The sequence below is a fragment of the Macaca nemestrina genome, chromosome 18 (assembly GCF_043159975.1).
Source record: "Macaca nemestrina isolate mMacNem1 chromosome 18, mMacNem.hap1, whole genome shotgun sequence".
Taxonomy (NCBI): domain Eukaryota; kingdom Metazoa; phylum Chordata; class Mammalia; order Primates; family Cercopithecidae; genus Macaca; species Macaca nemestrina.
The window spans coordinates 15,043,384-15,071,186 of record NC_092142.1 but is presented as its reverse complement, the minus strand read 5'-3'; the positions used below and the strand labels follow the sequence as shown (position 1 = coordinate 15,071,186).

The 27,803-nt window shown below is 45.0% G+C and overlaps 1 protein-coding gene and 1 non-coding gene across 4 annotated transcripts in view; both read right to left on the bottom strand.

The window, feature by feature from the left end:
* Positions 1-1,460: 1,460 nt before the first annotated feature.
* The window catches only part of LOC105467734 (bifunctional apoptosis regulator), a 41,341-nt gene continuing 14,998 nt past the window's right edge, over positions 1,461-27,803 (bottom strand). Inside the window, exons 2-8 of one of the 3 annotated variants that reach the window (XM_011717413.2) lie at positions 26,071-26,406; positions 22,815-23,019; positions 21,435-21,604; positions 16,234-16,378; positions 7,766-7,939; positions 5,652-5,854; positions 1,461-3,061 (exon numbers count right to left, since the gene is read on the bottom strand). In XM_011717413.2, the coding sequence (XP_011715715.2) occupies positions 2,869-3,061; positions 5,652-5,854; positions 7,766-7,939; positions 16,234-16,378; positions 21,435-21,604; positions 22,815-23,019; positions 26,071-26,333 (1,353 nt within the window). In that variant the 5' untranslated portion in view covers positions 26,334-26,406 and the 3' untranslated portion in view covers positions 1,461-2,868. The remainder of the gene's footprint in view (positions 3,062-5,651; positions 5,855-7,765; positions 7,940-16,233; positions 16,379-21,434; positions 21,605-22,814; positions 23,020-26,070; positions 26,407-27,803) is intronic. The other 2 variants (XM_011717414.3, XM_024788471.2) reach the window with 2 other exon arrangements.
* Positions 27,149-27,210, bottom strand: LOC112424287 (U7 small nuclear RNA). The gene has a single exon (XR_003015022.1). It is a non-coding gene; the product is annotated as a U7 small nuclear RNA (small nuclear RNA).

Below are 27,803 nucleotides of genomic sequence, written 5' to 3'. Positions count from 1 at the left end.
CATGTTGCCCATGTTGGTCTCGATCTCCTGGGCCCAAGTGATCTGCCCACCTCAGCCTCCCAAAGTGTTAGGATTACAGGTGTGAGCCACCACACCCAGCCGGGTCTGAGTATTTTATTTTTATTTTGTATTTTTCGGAGACAGTGTCTCATTGTGTTGCCCAGGCTGCCATGCAGTGGGGCAATCTCAGCCCACTGCAACCTTTGCCTCCTGGGTTCAAGCGATTCTCCTGCCTCAGCCTCCTGAGTAATTGGGGTTACAGGTACCGCCACAACACCCAGCTAATTTTTTTTTGTATTTTTTTCCCCCCTGGAGACAGAGTCCTGCCCTGTCACCCAGAGCGGGAGTGCAATGGTGTGATACCAGCTCACAGCAACCTCCACCTCCTGGGTTCAAGCAATTCTCCTTCCTCAGCCTCCCAAGTAGCTGGGATTATAGGCGCAGGTCACCACACCTGGCTTTTTATTTTTAGTAGAGACGGGGTTTCTCCATGTTGACCAGGCTGGTCTCCAACTCCTGACCTCGTGATCCACCCCGACTTGGCCTCCCAAAGTGCTGGGATTACAGGCATGAGCCACTGCGTCCAGCCTGGACTATTTTAGACACCCTCTTTAGATGTACCCATCCTGCTATGATTGGTAAGAAGAGGTAGAGGCAGCCTGTGGCCCCTGATCTGAGTGTGCCTGTCCTTCCTGCTGACGATAAGGAGTAAGGTCCTGCCCAGCCTGTTTGCTCTAGGCCATGGCTTTGCCCCAGTCCCTGAGCAAATCTGGGTATTACTCATCTTTGAAGCAGGGTGTAGAAGCAGGTAGGGACAGTGTGGGAGGCCATGGGATGGAGGTGGATGGCCCAGACCCAGCTTTGCAAAGCCAGTCAGCACCAGCTTGGTGAGTTTTGCCAGCCACCCTCCATCTATTCACCTGTAAAGGATACTGGCAACCCCTGGATAGCATGAGACCAGGGATGTGTAAACACTGCCATGGGAGGTCACAAGCATTAAATAGGTAAAGGTAAGCAACCCTGGGGCTTGATGTGCAAACACAAGCAGGAAAAAACCCATTTTCCCTTAGAGTGGCTCCTTGGCTCAGTATCTGCATCAGGCTGGGGGATTTCAGCGCATGACTAGATTGACTAGATTTTTTTTTTTTTTTGGAGACGGAGTCTTGCTCTGTTACCCAGATGGAGTGCAGTGGCGCGATCTTGGCTCAGTGCAACTTCTGCCTCCCGGGTTCAAGTGATTCTCCTGCCTCACCCTCCCAAGTAGCTGGGACTATAGGTGCGTGCCACTATGCCTGGCCAGGCTAGTCTCAAACTCCTGACCTCAAGTGATCCATTCACCCTGGCCTCCCAAAGTGCTGAGATTACAGGCATGAACCACCATGCTCAGCCCATGACTAGAAGATTCTATCAGGCAATGCAGAAGTTTTGTGTTTTCTAGACAATTGCTTTTTCTCTACATATAGGTTTTATCTGTATAAAAATCTTTATTTTTATTTCAAGTAATTTCTTCAAACTTCCAGATGCAACATTTGAGTAAAATCTTCACTCAAAGATACAAAGGGTTAATTAATGGTTCATGGAGTCACAAGAGAATATTTCGGAGGTAGGCCTATTTCTGCAAGGCCAGTCTTCTGAGATGACATCTCACACCTGCTGTGTTCACATTGGAAGGAAATAAAAGGCCATAGTTCACCTCATTCCATATTTACAATTATAGCACTTGGTGTAATTATACCTGCTGTGTTATACATCAGGATAGGACAATAAAGATTATACAGTGTGAGGTCAATTTATAAAATATTTCCTTGAACAAAAGGACTATCCTGGAATTTATTTTACAGATGAATTTTTTTTTTTTTGACAGAATCTCCCTCTGTCACCCAGGCTGGAGTGCAGTGGTTCAATCTCCCTTCCTGCAACCTCTGCCTCCCGGGTTCAGGCGATTTCCAATTCCAAGTAGCTGGGATTACAGGTGCAGGCCATCACACTTGGCTAATTTTTGTATTTTTAGTAGAGATGAGGTTTCACCATGTTGGCCAGACTGGTCTTGAATTCCTGACCTGAAGTGATCTGCCTGCCTCACCCTCCCAAAGTGCTGGGATTACAGGGGTGAGGCATCGCCAAAACAATTTTAAATAACATGGAGGCCACTCAATCTAATGGGAACTGCCCGACATCTCTCTCAATCTCTCCATTCAGAGAAAGGGATCCAGACCTTCAATGACTTCCATAAAGCAAAACAATAACAAGCCCACTGACTACAAGTCTAACCATCATTCTAGGCTCAAACTGAATCCTTTGAGTTTTACTCTGAATCCTAGCAACTCTTCAATAAGACAGAATTGTTGATTGAATTTTGGGTTTTCTTCGGTACTTTTTATGTGCAACTCTCCATACCTATGACAGAATCTTTCTTGTTTTCCTAAACTTGACTTAGAGGACAGGCCAGGCCCCAATAAGCCTGGTCTCGGGCTCTGAGATCTAGGATCCTCTGTCAGTCACTGAGGTTGGAGAAGGGACTGATGTGGCGCCCTTATGATGTCACCCACACTGTGTCCACTGAGGACCCTGAGTCTTGTCAGCCGTCGGGGACTGAGCCTCCTAGTCCCTGTGAGGAAGGCGGCTGGGTGGGAAGGGCCGCTGCTGTGTCAGCCAAACAGACAATCCTCCCTGCGCGGATGTCAGTCCCTGCTGATGCCACCCACAGGCCGACGGGGAGAGGACATGGTTGGAGTGTTTGACATACAAAGCAGCACCTTGTTTTACTGGGGGTAAAAAATAGGAAGTGTGCTCCCTGCCTCACCCCTCTTACGCGTCAAAGCTCAGACGTCAGCGGGACTTGAAGAGTCTCAGCCTGGGCAGTGCCAGTCACAACACCTGGGTTTCCAGCCGCCGGAGTTCCTTGACCACAAGATCAATGTTAATAATTGGGTTAAAGTACAGGGCCCAGTAAAACAAACAGTTGCAAACAAACTGAGGGATGAGGGGCCAGAACATGGCCACAAAAAGCCCCTGCGTTGATACTTTCCAGAAGTGGCTCCACATCCTCTGAGGCACAGTCCTGAAACAAGAAGAGAAGAGGCTGAATCAGAGGCGCTTCTCATGACCACGCCCGGAAGTCCGGCCCCTCGGCCTTTTCTGGGTGCTGGGAAGGGCGTGGCTGCCTGTGCTGAATGTCCTTGTCTTCCGTCCCTGGTGCCTGAGACTTCTGCCTACTCAACCCATCTTTAACTCTCAGGGACATGACCCAGAGGGAGCTTCTTTGTCCCTGCACCGGGCAAGGCCTCCCTGTGACAGCCTCAACTTCACCTGCTTCATCACTTTGTTAACACTTACATAATTTTTTTTTTTTGAGACAGGGTCTCATTCCTTTGTCCCGGCTGGAGTGCAGTGATGCAAATGTGGCTCAACGGCAGCCTCGACCTCCAGGTCTCGTGATTCTCCTGAGTAGCTGGGACCACAGGCACACATCACCACATCTGGTTTTTCTTTATTTTTTTTAGTAGAGACAAGATGGTCTTGCTATGTTACCCAGGCTGGTCTCAAACTCCTGGGCTCAGGGAATCCTTCCACCTCATCCTCTGGAGTAGCTGGGACTACAGGTGTGCACCACCATGCCCAGTTAATTTTTTGTATTTTTAGTACAGACAGGGTTTTGTCACATTGCCCATCTTGGCCTCAAGCAATCCTCTTGCCTCACAAAGTGCTGGGATTACAGGCATTAGCCAAGGTGCCTGGCCATCTATTTTTTAACATATATATTTTCTTTGTTAGGCTGTAGGTCCTCACAGTATAGACTGTCTTCTTCACCAAAAGATCTGCCATGCCCAGCAGAGAACCAGGAGTACAATAGGGGGATAAATAGGCAAATTGTGTATAAATAAGTGAGTTTGCTAAATGGAAAGAAATGAGGGAGATTCTTTTTTGATTTTTACCTAGTGAGTCACCATGGGAAATGTGAGAGAGATTGTTGGGTTCTCAGAACCATTCATAAGGCTGCGAGTCACAGAATGTCAAGGTAAAAGGCTGCAAGGGTGGCAGTGTTACTTCTGCCTGTCCCTTTCTTCTGGAAACAGCTTCTAAGGTTTTGGGGTTTTTTTGAGATGGAGTCTCGCTTTGTCGCCCAGGCTGGAGCGCAATGACTCAATCTTGGCTCACTGCAACCTCCACCTCCCTGGGTTCAAGCGATCCTCCTGCCTCAGCCTCCTGAGTAGCTGGGATTACAGGCACCCACCACCATCCCTGGCTAATTTTTGTATTTTTGGTAGAGATGAGGTTTCACTATGTTGGCCAGGCTGGTCTCGAACTCCTGACCTCAGGTGATCCACCGACCTTGGCCTCCCAAAATGCTAGGATTACAGGCAAGAGCCACCGCACCCAGCAACAGCCTCTAAGTTTTGGGGATTCTCTCTCCTTTGTTCTTTTCCACGTGGTCTGGGTAGGGCTGAAACCAGCCTCTGGTTGTGGGGTGAGCTCATGCCCCAAGCCTGGGGTGGCCCTGCAGGATTGGGGTGATGGATTGCAGTGGGCATGTGACCCAGGCTGGGTCCGTCAGAACAAAGGCGTGGGAACCCTGAGACCTTTTCCAGTGCCACGGGGAAGGAAGTGCTTTCTTTCTGGAGGTTTGTTAAGCTGCACAGATCAAAGTCTGGAGTGGAGAAGCCGAGGGCCCCCACATGAAGAGAGCTGCCTGACGCAGAAAACACAAGAAAGAACAGTGCTGTGAGGGACAGAGAAAGAGCCAGTCCTGGTGACAGCGTTTGGGTCTCAGGGTCCAGTCATGCTTGAAGCCTAAGTTATTATTATCCTAGTTGGTGGCAGATCAGGATTAGAACTCATGCCTACAGAATTTCCCATGAGATCTCTTTATGCTCTACCTTACTGCCATTTTCTATAAAGCACCCTGTGGAGGCCAAAGCAACTCCATATTGGATGCTAATCTGCAATGCTGACTTCTCACTAACTCCGGTTTGGGGGAAGCCTCTAAGATCTCTGGTTTATCTAATGTCTCCTGTGTACGAACACGTATGTCACATAAATCCCGCCCTTAGGTGAAACAGCCTTGATGTTCTCGTACTTACCATAAATCCTGACCCTAAACAATTGTTCTGCACATCCCTTCTGAATGAAGCATGTATGCCTCTTCCCTATGTATACAAGTCCTGGGTCTGGGGATCCACCATCTTGTCTCGCTGCCATCCAAGACAGACATAAGGCTTCTGTTTGCAAGGCCTTATTAAATGTTTCTTTCTGAGAAAATGAATGTGTCAGCTTCTTTCTTCAGTCCCTCAGCTTCCTCTGATTTAGGGGACAGGTTTGCACAGGCCTGCCTACCTTAAAACAGACCCTTTTCTACTCAGTTGCTTATTCCTTGATTATTAAAATCCTTTGACCCCCTCCCCCTGAAATTAAATGGTATATTATTACATAAAGACATATAGGAAAATACTTTTAACAATGAGCACCACAACCCCCACCCCAAAACACAAGGTAATTGTCCTATTCACTGCTTAAGCTGGGTTTCTCAAAGCAGAGTCTGAAGGGTCTGGGTGGACAGAGGATTTATTTCAAGTATGAGAAATAAAAGATCATTCCCTCACTTGGTATTTCTTTCCCATCCCCAGTTGTGACAACCATTAAAATGTACTTACTTCAGTTCACTTCTTGACCAGATTCTCCAAAAGGAGAATAATTCCAGAACTGAGAGTAACATAGCATTGATGATGAGAAACCGTGATGTCCAGTAATGGACCTCCAGCCAGTCCCAAGCAAACTCGGCAATCAGCTGGTATGGAAGGAAGGAGTATTTGACCAGGAACTCTCTCCACTGCTTCCACGTAGGCTCCTTAAGATCCTTGAAAAATAACACACAGATGCAAAAAGTCATGACGACTGACTTTTACGCAAAATACTGTGATGATCAGGCTGGGCACGGTGGCTCACACCTGTAATCCCAGCACTTTGGGAGGCCTAGGTGGGTGGATCACCTGAGGCCAGGAGTTTAAGACCAGGCTGGCCAACATGGTGAAGCCCCATCTCTACTAAAAACACAAAAATTGTCCAGGTGTGGTGCTGTGCGCCTGTAGTCCCAACTACTCTAGAGGCTGAGGCAGGAGAATCACTTGAACCCGGGATGTGGAGGTTGCAGTGAGTTGAGATCACACTATTGCACTCCATCCTGGGTGACAGAGGGAGACTCCGTCTCAGGAAAAAAAAAAAAAAAAGAAAAGAAATTCTGATGATCACAGTGAGTTCTACATTGATTACAACACACACACACATCCAACAATCTAAAATGAAATTTCCATCCATCAACTCATCTTGTAATAATTAGTCTTTTTTTTTTTTTTGGAGACAGAGTCTTGATCTGTCACCCAGGCTGGAATGCAGTGGTGCTATCTCGGCTCACTGCAGCCTCCACCTACTGGGTTCAAGTGATTCTCCTGTCTCAGCCTCCTGAGTAGCTGGGATTAAAGGCATACACCACCACGACTGGCTAATTTTTGTATTTTTAGTAGAGACGGGGTTTTGCCATGTTGGCCAGGCTGGTCTCGAAACTCCTGACCTCAGGTGATTCACCCGCCTCTGCCTCCCAAAGTGCTTGGATTACAGGCGTGAATCACTGTGCCCAGCCATAATTAATCTCAAATTAAGTAAATGTTAGCAAAAAGGTTGAAATGAAATGCTTGTCACATAATTATGAAAGCTCAGAAATACAAATCTAAGCATGAATTATGAATAAATAGAAATAAATTTAAATTAACCAGTGTTTTATTCTCCCATCACTGCATGGGTAGCTTGAACCATTTCCTAAATTCAACATTGGCTATGGTAGAATAATGGTAGTTTGTGGGAAAATTACAAACACTCCCTTCTCCCTCCAAAAAAAGGTAAATTTTGTGGTGGCAGGAGGAAAAGCTTTCCAATTACAGATATTAGCAAATAAAAAATTAGCCTGATGAACAAGCAGAGGCTGTTGGAGCTCATTAAAATTGAAGGGTTGGGTGCCAGGTGCAGTGGCTCATGCCTATAATCTCAACACTTGGGGAGGGCGAGGTGGGAAGATGGTTTGAATTGAGTAGTTCGAGACCAGGCTGGGCAACCCTGTCTGCAAAAATGGTGAAATCCTGTCTCTGCAAAAAATGCAAAAATTAGCTGGGTGGTGGTGCTCGCCTGTAGTCCCAGCTACTTGGGAGGCTGAGGTGTGAGGATCGCTTGAGCCCAGGAGGTCGAGGCTGCAGTGAGCTGTGGTTGTGCCACTGCCCTCCAGCCTGGGACAAAGAGTGAGACCCTACCTCCAACAGTCAATCAATAAATAAAATTAAAGGTCAGGGTCTCTGCACAGCCAGTCTGGTGAGGTAAACAGCAAGTGAAGACTGGATAATGAGAGGAGGAATGTGCAAGGGATCTGATTAGCAGGCTTCAAACTATATTCAAGGCTGAAAACAGTTAGCCAGACACTTGATTGTAGTGTTTACAAGGATCTTTGGGGAAAAAAAGGATCTCTGGAGATTTCAAAATTGTTTTATTATTTATGGGTGTGGATTATACTTGATGATTCCTCTATCCATGTGACTTGATATGAACAGGTCAGGACTGGCCTCAAGAGAAGCAAAGCAAAAGATATTACTCTCAAATGACTTACCAGACATTCTGAAGGAGTTCATGGGTTAAACTGAAGAAACATGGCACCCATGGTGGGTAGCAATCTCTGCAAATAACTCAATGGGGGAAAAATTTTACTCCAGGCACTGTGCAGACCTACCAGAAGCTTGGTGACGATGTCCTCCCCAGAGCTGTCTTCTTGCAGAGGGCAGATGGTGTGGATGAAGGGTAGGAAGGTGTCAGTGTAGTCAAACAAGTACAGGTAGAGCAGACCCAGCCTGGGGGAGCTCTTGAGGGCGTACAGCAAGAACAGAGACCTGCCTGGGTTCACAGCCTGCAGAGGAGAAGAGTACAGGGCCACATTACAACCATAGTGGTCAGCTGCCCACCCACGCCCCTTCCCATCTCTAGCTTGTTGCCATCAGCCTTTTTGCATGGTATGTACAATGCATGAATGAGTGAATGGCAAGAAGAGGTCAAGTGATCCACATTTTGGGTTACATTGTATAAAGATCCGATCTTGGCGGGGCATGGTGGCTCATGCCTGTAAATCCCAACACTTCGGGAGGTTGAGGTGGGAAGATCACTTGAGGTTAGCAATTTGAAACCAGCCTGGCCAACATGGTGAAATGCTGTCTCTACTAAAAATACAAAAATTAGCTGGGCGTAGTGGCGCATGCCCTGTAGTCCCAGCTACTTGGGAGGCTGAAGCTGGAGAATCACTTGAACCCGGGAGGTGGAGGTTGCAATGTGCCGAGATTGCGCCACTGCACTCCAGTCTATGGAACAGAGAGATATTCCAGCTCAAAAAAAAAAAAAGATCCAATCTCTAGCTATAGCTGGGGGAGGGTTGAAAAGCATACTCTTGCACCCTCCTTGCAGAATATAGCCTTTTTAAAAAGCTATTTTGAAAAAGGTATCAAAAAGTCTTAAAATTGTTTAATTCAATCAGTCTGTAAGTGGGCACCACTTAATGCAAAGAATCTGAAATACAGACTTTATATACAAGATGTTTAGTACTGCATTGAGTATAATAGTGAAACCAGTGAAATCTATGGTTACAGCAGATTCTTAACATGGAATTCACAGTCATTTTCATTTTCTTCACTTTTGTAAATCAAGTTTTACTACAGTAAATGTTTACTTCCTTATTATAAAAGTAACTGAATAGATGACTCAGGCTAAGCATGGTGGCTCACACCTGTAATCCTAACACTTTGGGAGGCAAGAGGATTGCCTGAGGCCAGGAGTTTAAGACCAGCCTGAGCGACAAAGCAAGACCCTGTCTCTTAATTTTTTTAATTTTTTGAGACAGAGTCTCGCTCTGTCGCCCAGGCTGGAGTGCAGTGGTGCATTTTTGGCTCACTGCAACATCTACCTCCTGGATTCAAGCAATTCTCCTGCCTCAGCCTCCCAAGTAGTTGGGATTACAAGTGAGAAATGCCACGCCTGGCTAATTTTTGTACTTTCAGTAGACACAGGGTTTCACTATGTTGGCCAGGCTGGTCTCGAACTCCTGACCTCAGGTGATCCACCTGCCTCGGTCTCCCAAAGTGCTGGGATTACAGGTGTGAGCCACCATGCCCAGCCTAAGACCTTATCTCTTAAAAAAAAAAAAAGGCCGGGCGCAGTGGCTCACACCTGTAATCCCAGCACTTTGGGAGGCGGAGGCAGATGGATCACCTGAGGTCAGGAGTTCGAGACTAGCCTGACCAATATGATAAAACCCCGTCTCTACTAAAAACACAAAAATTAGGTGGGCGTGGTGGCAAGCGCCTGTAATCCTAGCTACCCGGGAGGCTGAGACAGGACAATCACTTAAACCCAGGAGGCAGAGGTTGCAGTGAGCTGAGATCTTGCCATTGCACTCCAGCCTGGGTGACAAGAGCAAAACTCCGTCTCAAAAAAAAAAAAAAAAAAAAAAAAAAAAAAAATTCATTTATTTGATTCTTAGTAGCATCAAAATAAAATGAGCACTTTACCACAGAAGATATAAGGATGGCAAATAAGCATGTGAACGCAAATTAAATGAGAAATGCAAATTAAATCCCCAGTGCCCAGTGGAGATCACTGCATCCTTGTTGGAATTGGGAGGGCTGGGAGGGAGGGCTTAACAGGGGCAGGAGGAAACTTCTGGGAGTGACTGAGATGTTCCCCATCTACATTGTGATGATGGTTTCATGGGTGTGCATATGTCAAAACTTATCACATCATACACTTTAAGTAGGTGTACATCAATTTTACCTCAACAAAAACTGTTAAAACATTCAACTTACCTGATGCTATGAATAACTTGCTATTAGATTTTTTTTAAAGTGTGATGATTGCATTTTTAAAAAGATTCTTTCTCTTTAGAAATGCATACTACAGAAGCCGGGCGTGACGGCTCACACCTGTAATCCTAGCACTTTGGGAGGCTGAGGCAGGCAGACTGCCTGAGGTCAAGAGTTTGAGACCAGCCTGACCAACATGGTGAAACCCTGTCTCTACTAAAAATACAAAAAAAATTAGCCAGGCATGGTGGTGGGCACTTGTAGTCCCAGCTACTCAGAAGGCTGAGGCAGGAGAATTGCTTGGAACTGGGAGATGGATGTTGCATTGAGCTGAGATTGTGCCACTGCACTCCAGCCTGGGTGACAGAGCGAGACTTGGTCTCAAAAAAAAAAAAAAAAAAAAAAAAGAAGAAAGAAATGCATACTACAGTATTTAGGGGTGCAATAAGATGATGTTCGGGTATGCTTTAATATAATCCCGGGTTTGGGGTGTAAGTAGAGGGGTAGTAAGGAAGTAGGAATGGCCATGAGTTGGTCATCACTGAAACTGGCTCTGAATACATTTGTCCCTTTATTTTTGTTTAAATCTGATATTTTCTTTTCTTTTTTTTTTTTTTTTTTGAGACGGAGTCTCGCTCTGTTGCCCGGGCTGGTGTGCAGTGGCCAGATCTCAGCTCACTGCAAGCTCCGCCTCCCGGGTTTAAGCCATTCTCCTGCCTCAGCCTCCCGTGTAGCTGGGACTACAGGCGCCCGCCAACTCACCCAGCTAGTTTTTTTTTTCTATTTTTTAGTAGAGACAGGGTTTCACCGTGTTAGCCAGGATGGGCTCGATCTCCTGACCTCGTGATCCACCCGTCTCGGCCTCCCAAAGTGCTGGGATTATAGGCTTGAGCCACCGCGCCCGGCCTATATCTGATATTTTCTAAAGTGATTTTAAGAAAATCTAAAGATTTTAAGAAAAGATCCAACTAGTGAAATGGCAGATTTCCAAGTCTGGGGCAAGAAAGGTACAGGAGTAACCTGACCATCTTGACACATGAGAAGGGAAACTATCAAACACCAGTGAGGTCACATCAAAAGAACTCACTAAAGTCAGGCATGGTGGCTTACGCCTGTAATAAAAGCACTTTGGGAGGCCAAGGTGGGAGGACTGCTTGAAGCTACAAGTCTGAGACAAGCCTGGGCAACAAAATGACACCTCATTTCTATTAAAAAAAAAAAAAAATTAGTCAGGCATGGTGGTGTGTGCCTGTAATCCCAGCTGCTAGAGAGGCTGAGATGGGAGGATCACTGGAGCCCAGGAGTTTGAGGCTGCAGTGAGTCATGATCGTGCTACTGCACTCCAGCCTGGGTGACAGAGCAAGACCCATCATTTTTTTTTTGAGATGGAATCTCACTCTGTCGCCCAGGCTGGAGTGCAATGGTTCACTGAAACCTCTGCCTCCTGGGTTCAAGCAATTCTCTCGCTTCAGTCTTCTGAGTAGCTGGGATTACAGGCGCGTGCCACCACACCCAGCTAATTTTTGTATTTTTAGTACAGATGAGGTTTCACTATGTTGGTCAGGCTAATCTGGAACTCCGTCCTGACCTCAGGTGATCCGCCCATCTCTGCCTCCCAAAGTGCTGGGATTACAGTCATGAGCCACCGCACCCGGCCCCATCTCTTAAAAGAGGGCTCACTAGCAAGTATATTCTACCTCAATTAAAAAGTTAAATTAAACAAAAAACAAAAAACAAAAAAAAAAAAACCACTCAGAAAATAATTTGAGGAGGCTCCTACTCAAAAAAGGATAATTTGAGCATCAACAAGTATAATCACTAAAATATACCGAAACACATCAAGAATGCTAAAATCCTGCTTACGATCCTGAAGAAAGAAAGTGGCCACCTTTAGTAGACAGTAGTGAACCAGGTCACTATTCTGAAACTGACAAATAAAAGGAAAGCATCAAGCATACTTTCTGGTACAAACTATATTCAGGGTAATCAAAGGATGAGGAAAAATTTCTTTTCTTAAAGATTTATTTCAGCTACTAAATGAAGAAGCAATGAGAGAATTATATTATCACTGGTTTGTAACCCTAATGACAGATCTAAACAATCATGATCACAGGGCTGCTGCCATCTGTTAAAGAGAGCACTGGATGTTATGAGCCTCTTAATGAAACAAACCACCACCACCTTTGAAACAGTCTTGGCAACCTTGAACCAAAGTAAGTCTCTAGATCTAACTACCAGATTTCTGGATATATAGGGGGCAGAGGGGCCTGCTAAGTGACACCACACAGAAAATCAGCTAAATTCAAAATGTGGGACAGTCTATGGGACAAAATGATCTAGTTTCTTTGTTGAAATAAATGTGGGGTAACAAACAGAGGTAGAGAGAATCCATAAACTAAGAGACTTAAGAGACTAACAACTAAAGACAGACCTTGTTTGGACCCTGATTGCAACAAACCTACTTTAAAGAAAAAGTGAGATATTTGAAAGTTGACAAGTAATTTAATAATATCAGAGAATTGGCCGGGTGCAGTGGCTCATGCCTGTAATCCAGCACTTTGGGAGGCCGAGGCGGGTGGATCACCTGAGGTCAGCAATTTGAGATCAGCCTGGCCAACATGGTAAAATCCCATCTCTACTAAAAATACAAAAAATTAGGTGGGCATGGAGGTGCACACCTGTATTCCCAGCTACTCAGGAGAGGAGGGGAATCGCTTGAACCCGGGAGGCGGAGTTTGCAGTGAGCTGAGATTGCGCCATTGCACTCCAGCCTGGGCGACAAGAGCAAAACTCCATCTCAAAAAAAAAAAAAAAAAAAAAATTCAGAATTAATTGGTGGAGGGGTGTACAATGATGATATTGTAATTTTGTCATTTAAAAAGTCTTTAATTTTCAAGCAGGACATGGTAGTGATACAGGAGTTAAGAAGAAATTACTTAGGCAGATAGTGAGGGTACCGGAGTCCTCAGTAAGGTTTTCCTTTTAACGAATAGCAGCCTCAAATAATTTTCCTTTCTAACAAACAGCAGCCTATAAAATGGAACTGCAAACATAGATGCTGGCAGTTATATCAATCATGTTCAAGATAGTGGCTCCATCTTCCCTTCTCTTTGTCAGTCACGTGTACAGTACAGTAAGGAGCAGACAAGATAGCACCAGCCAAAGTGACAGAAAGTTAATTTGCACAGTAAGATTAGGGTGGGGTGGCCACCCTTCCTGTGTACTACAGAAACATCATACCTGATCGAACCAATCTGTGAGCCCTATGTAAATCAGACACCGCCTCCTCAAACCTGACTAAAAAATCCAGCACATCTACTGCTCACCAGTCTTTTCCTCTTAGAAGTCCCCTCTCTCACACTAGAGACAGAGCTGTTTTCCTTTCTCTTACTTTTGCCTATTAAACCTCTGTTCAACTCCTCTTGTGTGTCTGTGTCCTAAATTTTCCTGGTGCAAGATGACAAACCCCAGTTTTTTTTACCCCAGACAATGTAGCTGCTTCAGTAGCCTTTGCCTGTAGTCCCAGCTACTTGGGAGGCTGAGGTAGGAGGATTGCTTGACCAGGAATTTGAGAGCAGCCTGGGCAACACAGTGAGACTCCTTTTCAAAAAAGAGTTTTTTTTTTTTTTTAAGAGATTAATGCTGAAATATTTACCTATGAAAAATATGGCAGCTTGGCTGGGCACGGTGGCTCACGCCTGTAATCCCAGCACTTTAGGAGGCTGAGGAGGGCAGATCACCTGAGGTCAGGAGTTCAAGACTAGCCTGGTCAACATGGTAAAACCCTGTCTCTACTAAAAATACAAAGTTAGCCGGGCATGGTGGCACGTGCATGTATTCCTAGCTACTCTGGAGGCTGAAGTATGAGAATTGCTTGAACCTGGAAGGCAGAGGTTGTAGTGAGCTAATGTCACACCATTGCACTCCAGTCTGGGCAACAGTGAGACTCTGTCTCAAAAAAACAAAAACAGGCCAGGTGCGGTGGCTCACGCCTGTAATCCCAGCACTTTGGGAGGCCAAGGCAGGCAGATCACGAGGTCAGGAGATCAAGACCATCCTGGCTAACATAGTGAAACCCCGTCTCTACTAAAAATACAAAAATTAGCCAGGTGTGGTGGCAGGCACCCGTAGTCCCAGCTACTCGGGAGGCTGAGGCAGGAGAATGGCATGAACCCAGGAGGTGGAGCTTGCAGTGAGCTGAGATCGCACCATTGCACTCCAGCCTGGGCAACACAGCGAGACTCCGTTTCAAAAAAACAAAACAAAACAAAACAAAACAAAACAACCAACAACACAAAAAATAACAAACATTCTATTTCAGGAACTCCACATGTATTCTTTACGATATTTGAAACTAGTTATTAAGGTAATACATGCACATAGTAAACAAGCATTTTTTCTTTTTTTTTTTCTTTTGAGACAGTGTCTCACTCTGTCACTCAGGCTGGAGTGCAGTGACACCATCTCAGCTCACTGCAACCTCCGCCGCCTGAGTTCAAGCACTTCTGCCGTAGCCTCCTGAGTAGCTGTCCAACCACACCTCACTAATTTTTGTATTTTTAGTAAGACGGGGTTTCACCATGTTGGTCAGTCTGGTCTGGAACTCCTGGCCTCAAGTGATCCACCCACCTCGTCCTCCCAAAGTGCTGGTATTACAGGCTTGAGCCCAACGTTCCTTATGAACATAAAGTCTTTGTTCCCTTTTCCAGTGGCTGCCTACATGGGTGTGCCTTATTTATTCAACTTGTTCCTAATGAGGGGTACTTAGGTTGTTTCCTACTCCCTGCAATTACCAACAATGCTACAGTGAATAACTTGTTTAATGACTTTCTGTTAATCAAATATTGGAGTCACACAATGACCCTCTAAGGTTATTTACCCAGGAGGACACAGGCAAGGAGAGGCACAGGTACTTGCTGGTGTTCCAACAGGAGGTGTGTCTTGAAGGAGCTGGCCCAGGCAGGCTAGTGCCAGGGTCTTACTTTGTTTTTTTCTGAAACAGGGTCTCACTCTGTCACCCAGGCTGGAGTGCAGTGGCTTGATCATGGTTTACTGCAGCCTCAGCCTTGCAAATGGCTGGCACTACCACACTCAACTAATTTTTTTTGTGTGTGTACTTTTTGTAGAGATGGGGTCTTGCCATGTTACCCAGGCTAGTCTTGAACTCCTGGGCTCAAGCAATCCTCTCACCTCAGCCTTCCAAAGTATTAGCATTATAGTTGTGAACCACCATGCCCAGCCCACAGCATTACTCTTTTTGTTTCTGTTTTTTTTTTTTTTTTTTTTTTTTGAGATGGAGTCTTGCTCTGTCCTCCAGGCTGCAGTGCAGTGGTGTGATCTTGGCTACTGCAGCCTCAACCTCCCAGGTTCAAGCATTTCTCCTGCCTCCAAGTAAATAGACCTACAGGCATGCGCCACCACACGCAGCTAATTTTTGTGATTTTAGTATAGATAAGGTTTCACCATGTTGGTCAGGCTGATCTCAAACTGCTGACCTCAGGTCATCCCCCCTGCCTCGGCCTCCCAAAGTGCTGGGATTACAGTTGTGAGCCACCACGCCCGGCCCAGAGCCTCACTCTTGATCACCATCCTGTACTGCCTCCATTCCAAGTGCAAAGGAGTGAAATGCTGGCTTAAAGAGCAGATGCGGTTTAAACTGAAATGTTATTGACAAATTGTCGTCCAGTGATATTCCAACAATTCAAGGTCCCCAAAACACATAAGCATCTCTTTCCTTATTTGTTTGTAAAACAGGCCGGGTGCAGTGGCTCACGCCTGTAATCCCGGCACTTTGGGAGGCTGAGGTCAGAAGGTGGGCGGATCACCTGAGGTCAGGAGTTTGAGATCAGCCTAGCCAACATCCTGCAACCCCATCTCTACTAGAAACATAAACATCAGTTGGGCATGGTCGCGTGTAACTGTAATCCCAGCTGCTCGTGAGGCTGAGGCAGGAGAATCTCTTGAACCTGGGAGGTGGAGGTTGCAGTGAGCCAGAAAAAAAAGAAAAGAAAAAGAAAAGAAAGAAAGGAGAGGGAGGGAGGGGGAGAGAGAGAGAGAGAGAGAGAGAGAGAGAGAGAATTAGCTGGGTGGGGTAATCCCAGCTACTCTGGAGGCTCAGGTAGGAGAATCACTTGAACCTGGGAGGCAGAGGTTGCATTGAGCTGAGATTGCGCCACTGCACTCCAGCCTGGGCGACAGAGCAGGACTCTGTCTCAAAATAAAATAAATAAATAAGTAAATGAACAGTCAAAAATAAAAAAGAAAATCCTGAAATTAAAAAACAAATTAACAAAATATAAAAATAAAAAGCAAAAAAAAAAAAACCTACAAAAATAAAAATCATTAAAGTGTTCACCTTATATTCCCAGAGATTCTGGGGGGGCTTCACGCCTAATGCTTTGACACGTTCTAGCTCCATGAGGATGGCTCTCCTGTGGCTGCTGTTTTCTATGGTATATGGCGTCTTGGAAAATTCTTCCTCTGTCAAAGTTAAAAGCAACCTGTGGAGGGATAGGAGAAGATTTATTTTGCGATTATATACTAGAAGCAAACTCTCTACACTCAAGAGTTCCTTCTTATCAACATAAATACTGTAGGCTTGAGACATTTCACATTTAACAACATCAATAGCAGCAAATAATTGAATGCTTACTATTTACAAGTGACCATCTGTAAATACTTTCATAAGTCATCACTGATCCGTATAACAATTATTCAGGGTAGGTGGCATTTTGCTGCTTTTGTAGATCAGAAAACTCGCTTTGGCTGGGCGTGGTGGCTCATGCCTATAATCCCAGCTCTTTGGGAGGCTGAGGCTGGCAGATCACTTGAAATCAGGTGTTTAACACCAGCCTGGCCAACATGGTAAAACTACGTCTCTATTAAAAGTACAAAAATTAACGCACACCTGTAATCCCAGGCACTTGGGAGGCTGAGGCATGAGAATTGCTTGAACCTGGGAGGTGAAGGTTGCAGTGAGCTAAGATCTCGCCACTGCACTCCAGCCTCCAGCCCAGATGACAGAGTGAGACTGCATCTCAAAAAAAAAGGAAAAAAAAAAAAAAGAAAAGAAAAGAAAACTCACTTAGAGAAATAAGGTGACTTTCTCAAGGCATTCCTAGGTCTGTTTTGTTCCTAAGCCTTTGATCTTTCAGTTATACGCTCTGATCTCTCACGTATTACTCTATTTTTAAAACTGTGTGTACGTATAGGAAAAATTAGAAGGAAATCCAATAAACATTACAATATTAAGAAGAGTTCGCACTTTGGGAGGCTGAGGCAGGCGGATCACGAGGTCAGGAGATCAAGACCATCCTGGCTAACATGGTGAAATCCCTGTCTCTACTAAAAATACAAAAAATTAGCTGGGCATGGTGGCAGGCGCCTATAGTCCCAGTTACTCGGGAGGCTGAGGCAGGAGAATGGCATGAACCCAGGAGGTGGAGCTTGCAGTGAGCAGAGATTGTGGCATCACGCTCCAGCCTGGGCGACAGAGCGAGTACTCCGCCTCAAAAAAAAAAAAAAAAAAAAAAAAAGAATAGTTCTTAGATGGGCACAGTGGCTCACACCTATAATCCCAGTGCTTTGGTAGGCTGAAGCAGAAGGATCACTTGAGCCCAGGAGTTTGAGACCAGCCCACACGACATAGTGAGACCCTGTCTCTCCAAAAAAATTAGCCAGGCATGGTGGCATGCACCTGTCGTTTTAATTACTTGGGAGGCTGAGACAAGAGGATTGTCAAAGCCCAGGACTTTGAGGCTGTAGTGAGCTATGATATTGCTACTGCACTCTAGCCTTGGTGACAGAAAGGGATTCCGTTTCTTGAAGAAAAAAGGGTAGTTGTTTTAAGGTAGGGATTTAATTTAATAAAAAGTATTGGAGATCCTGTATCTGCTTTCCTCATCAGAAAACACAATTTCTGGTCGGGGGCGGTGGCTCATGACTGTAATACAGCACTTTGGGAGGCTGAGGTGGGTAGATCATCTGAGGTCAGGAGTTTGAGACCAGCCTGGCCAACGTGGTGAAACCTGGTCTCTACTAAAAATACAAATTAGTCGGGCGTGGTGGCATGCACCTGTAATCCCAGCTGCTCGGGAGGCTGAAGCAGGAGAATTGCTTGAACCCAGGAGGTGAAGGTTGCAGTGAGCCAAGATTGTGCCATTGCACCCCAGCCTGGGTAACAAGGGTGAAACTCTGTCTCAAAAAATAAAATAAAATAAAATAAAATAAAAAAAAAAAAAGAGAAAACACAAATTCTCCTCCACAGTGATTCATCATGAAAAACATCACCATAAGCTGCATATGCAACTACTGGTTGAGTAGTGTTAATTGATGGTCCTTTTATGGGTAATTTGGCAATGCTTATTAAATTTGTAGATTTATTACCTTTGGCCCAGCAATTCCAGTTCCAGGAATTTGTCCTCTAGAAAACTATGTAAAAATAAAAAATACATTGTACTAACTAGGTAGAGAAATTTTTATACCATAATTTTGGGGGAGGTGAATTTCTATATAAAGCTAATTAAAGTAGGAGTATGTCATTTCCTCAAAACAGAGTCGTGTTGAAAACTGGGTGGAGAGGAGGGAAAAAGTCACTGGAGTAGGAGGGGTGGCAGTCAGGCAGTCAGGCAGCCAGGCAGTGGGTGAAGTGGGTGTCTGAAACAAATGAATTAGGGAGAGCGGATACTCTTATCACTGTGTGATGTTATGTGTAACATCCTTAGGGGGTGGGTGGATATAGATGTAAATATATATATACACGTATACATACAAGCACAGGTTTGTATGTTTAGTACAATCATATTTCCAGTTTAAATTAAAAAAACACATTTATATATTTATATTTGTATAAGAATACATCTGGAAACATCTGGAAAGGTTAGTCTAGCAAGATAGTTTTCTGAAGAGTAGGATTACAAGAGTATGTCACTTTCAGTATCACATAGTTCTATATTATTTTTTTAAAAATAAAAATATATATTTGCCAGATGTCGTGGCTTACGCGTGTAATCCCAGCACTTTGGGAGGCCGAGGTGGATCACCAGAGGTCAGGAGTTTCAGACCAGCCTGGACAACATGGCGAAACCCCAACTCTACTAAAAATACAAAAATTAGCTAGGCATGATGGCAGGTACCTATAATCCCAGCTACTCAGGAGGTTGAGGCAGGAGGATCACCTGAACCTGGGAGGCGGAGGTTGTAGTGAGCCGAGATCACTGCCACTGTACTTCAGCCTGGGAGACAGAGTAAGACACCATCTCAAAAAAATATAATAAAAATAAATATACATTAATGTGGTCTTATATATTGGCTTTCATCCATAGTTCCCGGCTCATAGCTGCTATATCCCTTATTCCAATCTGTGTTAGAATGTTGGAGGCCGAGCATGGTGGCTCACGCCTGTAATCCCAGCACTGAGGTCAGGAGTTCAACACCTGCCTGGTCAACACAGTGAAACCCTATCTCTACTAAAATTACAAAAATTAGCTGAGCATGGTGGCGGGCGCTTGCAATCCCAGCTACTTGGGAGGCGGAGGCAGAAGAATCGCTTGAACCCAGGAGGCGGAGGTTGCAGTGAGCCGGGATCACACCACTACACTCCAGCCTGAACGACAGAGCGAGACTCCATCTAAAAAAAAAAAAAAAAAAAAAAAGTTGGGCATGTCAGGCCTCCATGCAGGCATCTGACCTCCTGCTCTCCTTTCACTCTAATCTTTTCCTACCTTTCTGATTGTGGGGCTTAAGAATCTTCCATGAGGAGGGTGCGGGGGCTCATGCCTATAATCACAACACTTTGGGAGGCTCAGGCGGGCGGATCGTTTGAGTCCAGGAGTTCAAGACCAGCCTGGGTGACATGGCAAAACCCCGCCTCTATTAAAAATACAAAAATTAGCTGGACATGGTGGCACGCGCCTGTAGTCCCAGCTACTTGGGAGGCTGAGGCAGGAGGACTCCTTGAGCCCGAGAGGCAGAGGTTGCAGTGAGTCGAGGTTATGCCACTGCACTCCAGCCTGGGCTACAGAGTGAGACGCTGTCTGAAAAAACAAAACCAAAAACAAGGTACTCAAGGGGACAGGATTCAGTGAGCTTCTGGATAGCTGAGCATGTGAACTTCCTGGGGGGAGTGCACCCATGGAGAGCATGGAAGCTCTGTGCCCTTTCCCCCATACCTCGCCCTAAATGTCTCTTCATCTGTATCTTTTGCAATATCCTTTATAATAAACCAGTGAAAGTTATGTTTCCTTGAGTTCTGTGAGCTGCTCCTGCAAATTAATTGAACCCAAAGAGGGAATCATGGGAACTCTAACTTGAAGCTGGTGGGTCAGAAATTGTGGAAGCCTGGATTTGTGACTAGAATTAGTCAGGGGCAATCTTGGGGGCAGCGCCCTCACCCTGTGGGATCTGACAGTATCTCTGGGTAGTCTGTGGGAACTGAATTAGAGGACATCCAGCTGGTGGCTGCTGTTAGGTATATGTGGGAGAACCCCATACATTTGGTCACAAAAGCCTTCTGTGTTTATTCTTGTGATTAGAGAGAATTTTTCCTTACACAATTTTATAATCTGGAAGCAACAAAGAAATTTAAATGACCTGGACATTAAATGGTATAGCTGCTGTGGAAAATAGTTTGATAGTTAAACATAGAGTCAGAATAGAGTTACCCTATGACTCAGTCATTTCACTCCAAGACAGTATTGAAAATACATGTTCATGCAAGAATCTGCATGTGAACGATCATAGCATCATTATTCATAATAGCCAAAAAATGAAATCAACCCAAATGTCCATCAACCAATGAATGGATGAATAAAATGCGGTATACTCTTACAGTAGAATTATTATTCAGCCATAAAAAGGAATGAAGTACTGACACATGGTATGTCATGGGTAAACCTTGAAACAAAATTATGCTAAGTGAAAAAGCCAGACACAAAATACCACACGTCGTATGAATCCATGCATATAAAATGTCCAGAATAGAAAATCTGTAGAGACAGAAAGTAGAATGGTGTTTGCCAGGGGTTGGGGGTTGGGGAGAAATGAGGGTTGACTAAAGGGTAAAAGCTTTCTTTTGGGGTGATGAAAATATTCTAAAATCAGCTGTGGTGATAATTACACTATTTGTGAACACATTAAAAACTATGGATTGTACAATTCAAATGTGTGAATTTTATGTGGATTGTACATCTCTCTTTTTTTTTTGAGATGATGTCTTGCCCTGTTGCCTAGGTTGCAGTGCAGTGGCATGATCTTGGCTCACTGCAACCTCCACCTCTTGGGTTCAAGTGATTCTCCTGTCTCAGCCTCCCGAATAGATGGGGATTACAGGTGTGCACTACCATGCCTGGCTAATTTTTAAAAATATTTTTAGTAGAGATGGGGTTTCATCGTATTGGTCAGGCTGGTCTCAAACTACTGACCTCAAATGATCCATCCGCCTCGGCCTCCCAAAGTGCTGGGAATACAGGTGTGAGCCACTGCGCCTAGCCTGGATTATATCTCAATAAAGCTGTTTTCTAAAACGTCCATGGTGTGTCAGAAGACTTTGCTCCTCACCTTCCATTTACTCGTTCAGATAAAAACCTTTCCCTGTAAAGAGAGGCCCAAGGGCCCAGCTGCTCCAGCCAGAGGACAACTTCTTCCGCCGTCCATTTGGCCACAGCCTTGTGGACCAGGAGGTCGTGTTCAGATTCCCTGCTGCTCCAGTGATAGACGAGCAGGACCACCTGGGGAAGAGTGACAGGGACTTTAAACCATGGAGAGGCAGAGATGCCAGTTTCTAAAGATGTGGGTGGGAGGCAGGGAAAGGGAGAGGCTGAGCTCATAGGGAATGGTGCGGAGTCCGTACACAGAAGCAGGGCAACGCCACTGCCACAGAGAGCTGGGGAGCACAGCTGTCCTTGGGTGCCTCTCTCTGCTGATTGCCTGGCAGTGAGGGCACAGAGGCAAGAACACGATTCATCTCAGGCACCTGGGAGCAGGTGGTGCCTTGACTCCATCAACTTGCTCAACATATCTGACTTGTGCCTTTTCTACTGGAAACGCATTTAGAATTTTTATGCATAGAACTTTAAAAGAAAATAGTCTCCACTTTTGAAGTTAGTAAACTGATGGGTTCTTAAGACTGTATTACCAAGGAAGGCCAGGCGTGGTAGCTCACACCTATAATCCCAGCACTTGGGGAGTCTGAGGTGGGCGGATCACTTGAGGTCAGGAGTTCCAGGCCAGCCTGGCCAACATGGTGAAACCCCATCTCTACTAATCATACAAAAAGTAGCCTGTTGCGGTGGTACAAGCCTGTAATCCCAGCTACTCAGTAAACTGAGGCAGGACAATCACTTGAACCCGGGAGGTGGAGGTTGCAGTGAGCCAAGATAATGCCACTGCACTCTAGCCTAGGCAACAGGGCAAGACTTCATTTAAAAAAAAAAAACAAAAACAAACAGAGAGAGAGAGAGAGAGAGAGAGATCATCCACAGAAAATTCACACATTTGAAGTGCACAATCCATGGTTTTTAATGTGTTCACAAATATCTGTAATCATCACCACAGCTAGTGTTAGTATATTTTCACCTCCCTAAAAGAAAGCTTTTACCTAGATTGCACCACTGCACTCCAGCCTGGGCGACAGGGCAAGAGTCCATCTCAAAAAAAAAAAAAAAAAAAAGACAAAAAAAGATTGTATTACCAAGGCAGGCATGGTCTTGAATTCCAGTTCTACCATCTTTCTCCATTTACTAGGTACTATGATCTGATCTACCTGAGTAAGCAACATTCCTGAAGAAATCATAGAACCCAGCAGATTTCAATGCATGCAGTGAATTACATGGAGTCACATCAATTATTTAAGTGATTTCAATAGAACTGACTTCAGGGGAAATCAGGGGTTGGGGGGTGAGGTATAGGGGACACAGAGGAACACAGTGATCGACTTACTGCCACTCCAGTTAAAGCTGTGAGCACACCGGAAAAGAATCCCCCTCCCCTCTGCTGATTCGCCCGGCCTGTGTTAGGAGCTAAAGGAATCTGATCATTCCCATATTTCTGAAAGGCTGCAAGGCTTTGGACTATGTCATTATTCTGCTGAATGTCTTCAAATCTCATTCTAATGGCATCAGGAAATAACTTTTCAATGGCATCCCTATGGAGAATAGAAAAAAAAAATTAAGACAGTTGTTTGACTAAATATAATGTTTAGAGGCCAAAAAAAACCCTGATAGTAAATATTTAATAATATATAGTTACCCTAGGAGAATTGACAAGAAATATATTATAGTCCTGTGGGTAAAAGCAAAAAATTTAAAACAATCTATTAGGTTGTTTACCATTACTTTCTCCTTTTTTTTTTTTTTTAATGAGACGGAGTCTTACTCTGTTGCCCAGGCTGGGGCTGGAGTGCAGTGGCGCAATCTTGGCTCGCTGGTGCGCACCACCACGCCCAGATAATTTTTTATTTTTATTTTTAGTAGAGATGGGGTTTCACTATGTTGCCCAGGCTGGTATCAAACTCCTGAGCTCAGGCAATCTGTCCACCTCGGCCTCCCAAAGTGCTAGGATTACAGGCATGAGCCACTGCACCCAGCCTACCATTACTTTCAATGGTAAAAACCACAATTACTTTTGCACCAACCTGATGATATATGTTTACCAGTTGATTTAAAATAGTAAACTGCAGAACCATGCAGACAGCACATCAGTAAGGTGAGAAAATACTTGCATTTTCTATTGGCACTTTTTTTTTTTGAGACAGAGTCTTGCTCTGTCACCCAGGCTGGAGTGCAGTGTCCTGATCTCAGTTTACTGCAACCTCTGCGTCCTTCAAGTGATTCTCATGTCTCAGCCTCAAGAGTAGCTGGGATTATAGGCATGCGCCATTACACCAGGCTAATTTTGTATTTTTGGTCATGTTGGCCAGGCTGGTCTTAAACTCCTGGCCTCATGAGATCTGCCTGCCTCGGCCCTCCCAAGGTACTAGGATTGCAGGCTTGAGCCACCGTGCCCAGCCTGGCACATGCATGTAGGTATAAAAGTATTTTTAAGCAGTGGCTCATGCCTGTAATCCCAGCACTTTGGGAGGCCAAGATGGGTGAGGTCAGGAGTTTGAGACCAGCCTGGCCAAAATCGTGAAACCCTGTCTCTACTGAAAATACAAACATTCACCAGGCGCGGTGGCTCACGCCTATAATGCCAGCACTTTGGGAGGCCAAGGCAGGCGGATCACCTGACGGAAGGAGTTTGAGACTAGCCTCACCAACATGGGGAAACCCCATCTCTACTAAAAATACAAAATTAGTTGGGCGTGTGGCAGGTGCCTGTAATCCCAGCTACTAGGGAAGCTGAGGCAGGAGAATCGCTTGAACCCGGGAGGGAGAGTTTGTGGTGAGTCAAGATTACACCATTGCACTCCAGCCTGGAAAATAAGAGCGAAACTCCATCTCAAAAAACAAACCAAAAAAACCCAATAAATTAGCTAGGCCTAGTAGCAGGTGCCTGTAATCCCAGCTACTCCGGAGGCTGAGGAAGGAGAATCGCTTGAACCAAGGAGGTGGAGGTTGCAGTGAGCCAAGGTCACACCACTGCACTCCAGCCTGGGTGACAGAGTGAGACTTTGTCTCAAAGAACATAACCAATGAATATATGAATATTTCATATATATATGAAACAACGTATATATGTATCTTATGTTATTAAAATCAGTTTATAAGAAGGGAAAAAAGCAAAATTCAGTAATAAGAGAAAGACCAGCTTAAATTGTAGGGATCTTTCTAAATTTTCAGTTATACACAAAGAACCCTCCTTTAATTTCAGATTAAATTTAACCTTCAGCTAAAGCAAGACTGACAGGTAAGAGCAAAGTGTAAACACATCTTTTGTGAAAAAGAAAAGATTGGGTTCATGGAACTTTCTTTTTTTTTTTTTGAAACGGAGTCTCGCTCTGTCGCCCAGGCTGGCGCGATCTCGGCTCACTGCAAGCTCTGCCTCCTGGGTTCACGCCATTCTCCTGCCTCAGCTTCCCGAGTAGCTGGGACTACAGGCACCTGCCACCACGCCTGGCTAATTTTTTGTATTTTTGGTAGAGATGGGGTTTGACCGTGTTAGCCGGGATGGTCTTGATCTGCTGACCTCGTGATCCGCCCATCTTGGCCTCCCAAAGTGCTGGGATTACAGGTGTGAGCCACCGTGCCTGGCCTCATGGAACTTTCTAGTACTCTGTTGAAATCAAGAAGGGCACACACATTGCTAAGACAATAGAAGGCGGGAAGAGGATTTAAGCCTCAGAGCCTTCACAGGTACACTATGAACCAAGGAAGCAGAAAATAACAAGTTATCTGAAAGGTGGCTTTGGCACTGTGTCGCTACACATGAGAAACTCTATTAATGTGATAACTGAAACTGGGGTTATTTGAAGATTATTAAAATCAGCAACAAACCAGTTATTCACAATTTTACAGTTATACCATTTGCTTTCTTTCCTTTTTTATTTTCGAGACAGGGTCTTGCTGTGTTGCCCAGGCTGGAGTGTAGTGGTGTGAGCTCACTGCAGCCTCAAACTCCCAGGCTCAAGCAATCCTCCCATCTCAGCCACTGGCATAGCTGGGCATAGCACAGGCGTGTGCCACCACACCTGGCTAACTTTTAAAACTTTCTGTAGAGATAAGGACTCACTGTGTTGCCCAGGTTGGTTCTAAATTTCTGGCGTCAAGCAATGTTCCTGCCTTAGCCTCCAAAAGTGTTGGGATTACAGGCGTGAGCCACTGGTCTGGACTTTATGACAGGATTACCAGCAATGGTCGGCTAACCAGACTTTCTTTCCTTCCTTCATTCATAATAAATAATTTAAAAAGTCATGGTCACCTATGAGGAAGATAATCTGGATTTCCAGTTCCTTGAGCCCCCTGACTCATATTCCAGAAGATCCACTATGACCCCAAGGAAGTGGGTTCCAAGTGTGTAACCTTTCAAACACTGCTATTCTCATTAAGAGAAAGCCCATTGGCCGGACGTGGTGGCTCACACCTGTAATCCCAGCACTTTGGGAGGCTGAAGTGGGAGGAGCACTTGAGGTCAGGAGTTTGAGACCAGCCTGGGAAACATAGCAAGACCCCATCTCTGTTAAAAAAAAAAAAAAAAAAGCAAGAGAGAAACCACATTTCATGGGCTATCTGTGCTACCAATACAGGCTGAGCATTACCTGAGGAGAATATTGACTTTTGGGAAACCTTCCCATTTTTCTCTGCATTCTGGACATTCTGTTTTCTTTGAAGATGCCCACCACAAAGCAAGGCAGTGACGGCAGAAGCTGTGCCCACAGTTCAAGGTGGTGGGGTTAACCAGGATGTCGTAGCAGCAGTGGCAAGAAAATTCACTAACAGAAATCTGAGGGCCGGTGCTTTTGAGAGGTTCATCTTTCTCAAGGTTCATTGTGTTCAGATAGTTTTTCTGAGGTTCCTCCATCTCTTAGCAAATTCTAGGTTCCAGAGACATAAAAAATTTCAGACGTAGAAAACTGCTGCAAAACATCATTAATCTAGGAAAAAAAAAAGATAGTGACAAAAATAAAGCAAATAGTAGTTGTTTGAAGAGTAGTTAATATAAAAGTATTGCCATTCTAGCCAGGGGCGGTGGCTCATGCCTGTAATCCCAGCACTTTGGGAGGCCGAGGCGGGCGGATCACGAGGTCAGGAGTTCGAGACCATCCTGGCTGACGTGGTGAAACCCTGTCTCTACTAAAAATACAAAAAATTAGCTGGGCGTGGTGGTGGGCGCCTGTAGTCCCAGCTACTTGGGAGGTTGAGGCAGGAGAATGGCATGAACCTGGGAGGCGGAGTTTGCAGTGAGCCTAGATCGCGTCACTGCCCTTCAGCCTGGGCGACAGAGCAATACTCTGTCTCAAAAAAAAAAAAAAAAAAAAAGTATTGCCATTCTACTGAAGCCCTAATTTTTTTTTTTTTTTTTTTTTGAGACAGAGTCTTGCTCTCTGGCCCAGGATGGAGTGCAGTGGCATCATCTCGGCTCACTGCAACCTCCACCTCCTGGGTTCAAGCAATTCTCCTGCCTCAGCCTCCCCAGTAGCTGGGACTACAGGTGCAAGTCACCACATCTGGCTAATTTTTTGTATTTTTTAGTAAAGATTGGGTTTCACCGTGTTAGCCAGGATGGTCTTGATCTCCTGACCTCGTGATCCGCCTGCCTTGGCCTCCCAAAGTGCTAAGATTACAGGCATGAGCCACTGCGCACAGCCTAATTTTTTTTTGGGGGGTGGGGGGCAGGGAGGCTTTCTGATAAAGACCAGAAAACCTTCTAGACAAATTGTAAAGGAGTTGTAATACTAAAGCTCTAACTTTTATTAATTAATTCATTCATTCTCAACAAGGCTGGAGTCCAGTGGCACAATCACAGCTCACTGCAGCCTCGACTTCCCAGGCTCAGGTGACCCTTCCACCTCACCCTCCTGAGTAGCTGGGACTACAGATGTGCAGCACTACCCCAGGTAATTTTTTGTATTTTTAGTAGAGATGAGGTTTCGCCACGTTGCCCAGGCTGGAGATCTAATTTTTAAATGTGACAAATTTGATTTATTGAAATCCACATACCATAAACCACATAATCAGCACTGAATTTCTTTCTGGCCTATCTGTTATACTTTTCAAAAGTAGTAAAGCAAAATGATATGTGTAGTGGAAGGTTCAATACACTTGAAGGATGTGGGCAGACATTTCTGGATCATTCTCCTTCACTAACTTCCTTAGAAAATGAAATTTCCCTGATCTCAGTATTCTCAATTAAATTTCCTTTTTTTTTTTTTGAGACGAAGTCTCACTCTGTCACCCAGGCTGGAGTGCGGTGATACAATCTTGGCTCATATCAACCTCTGCCTGCCAGCTTCAAGCAATTCTGCCTTGGCCTCGCAAGTAGCTGGGATTA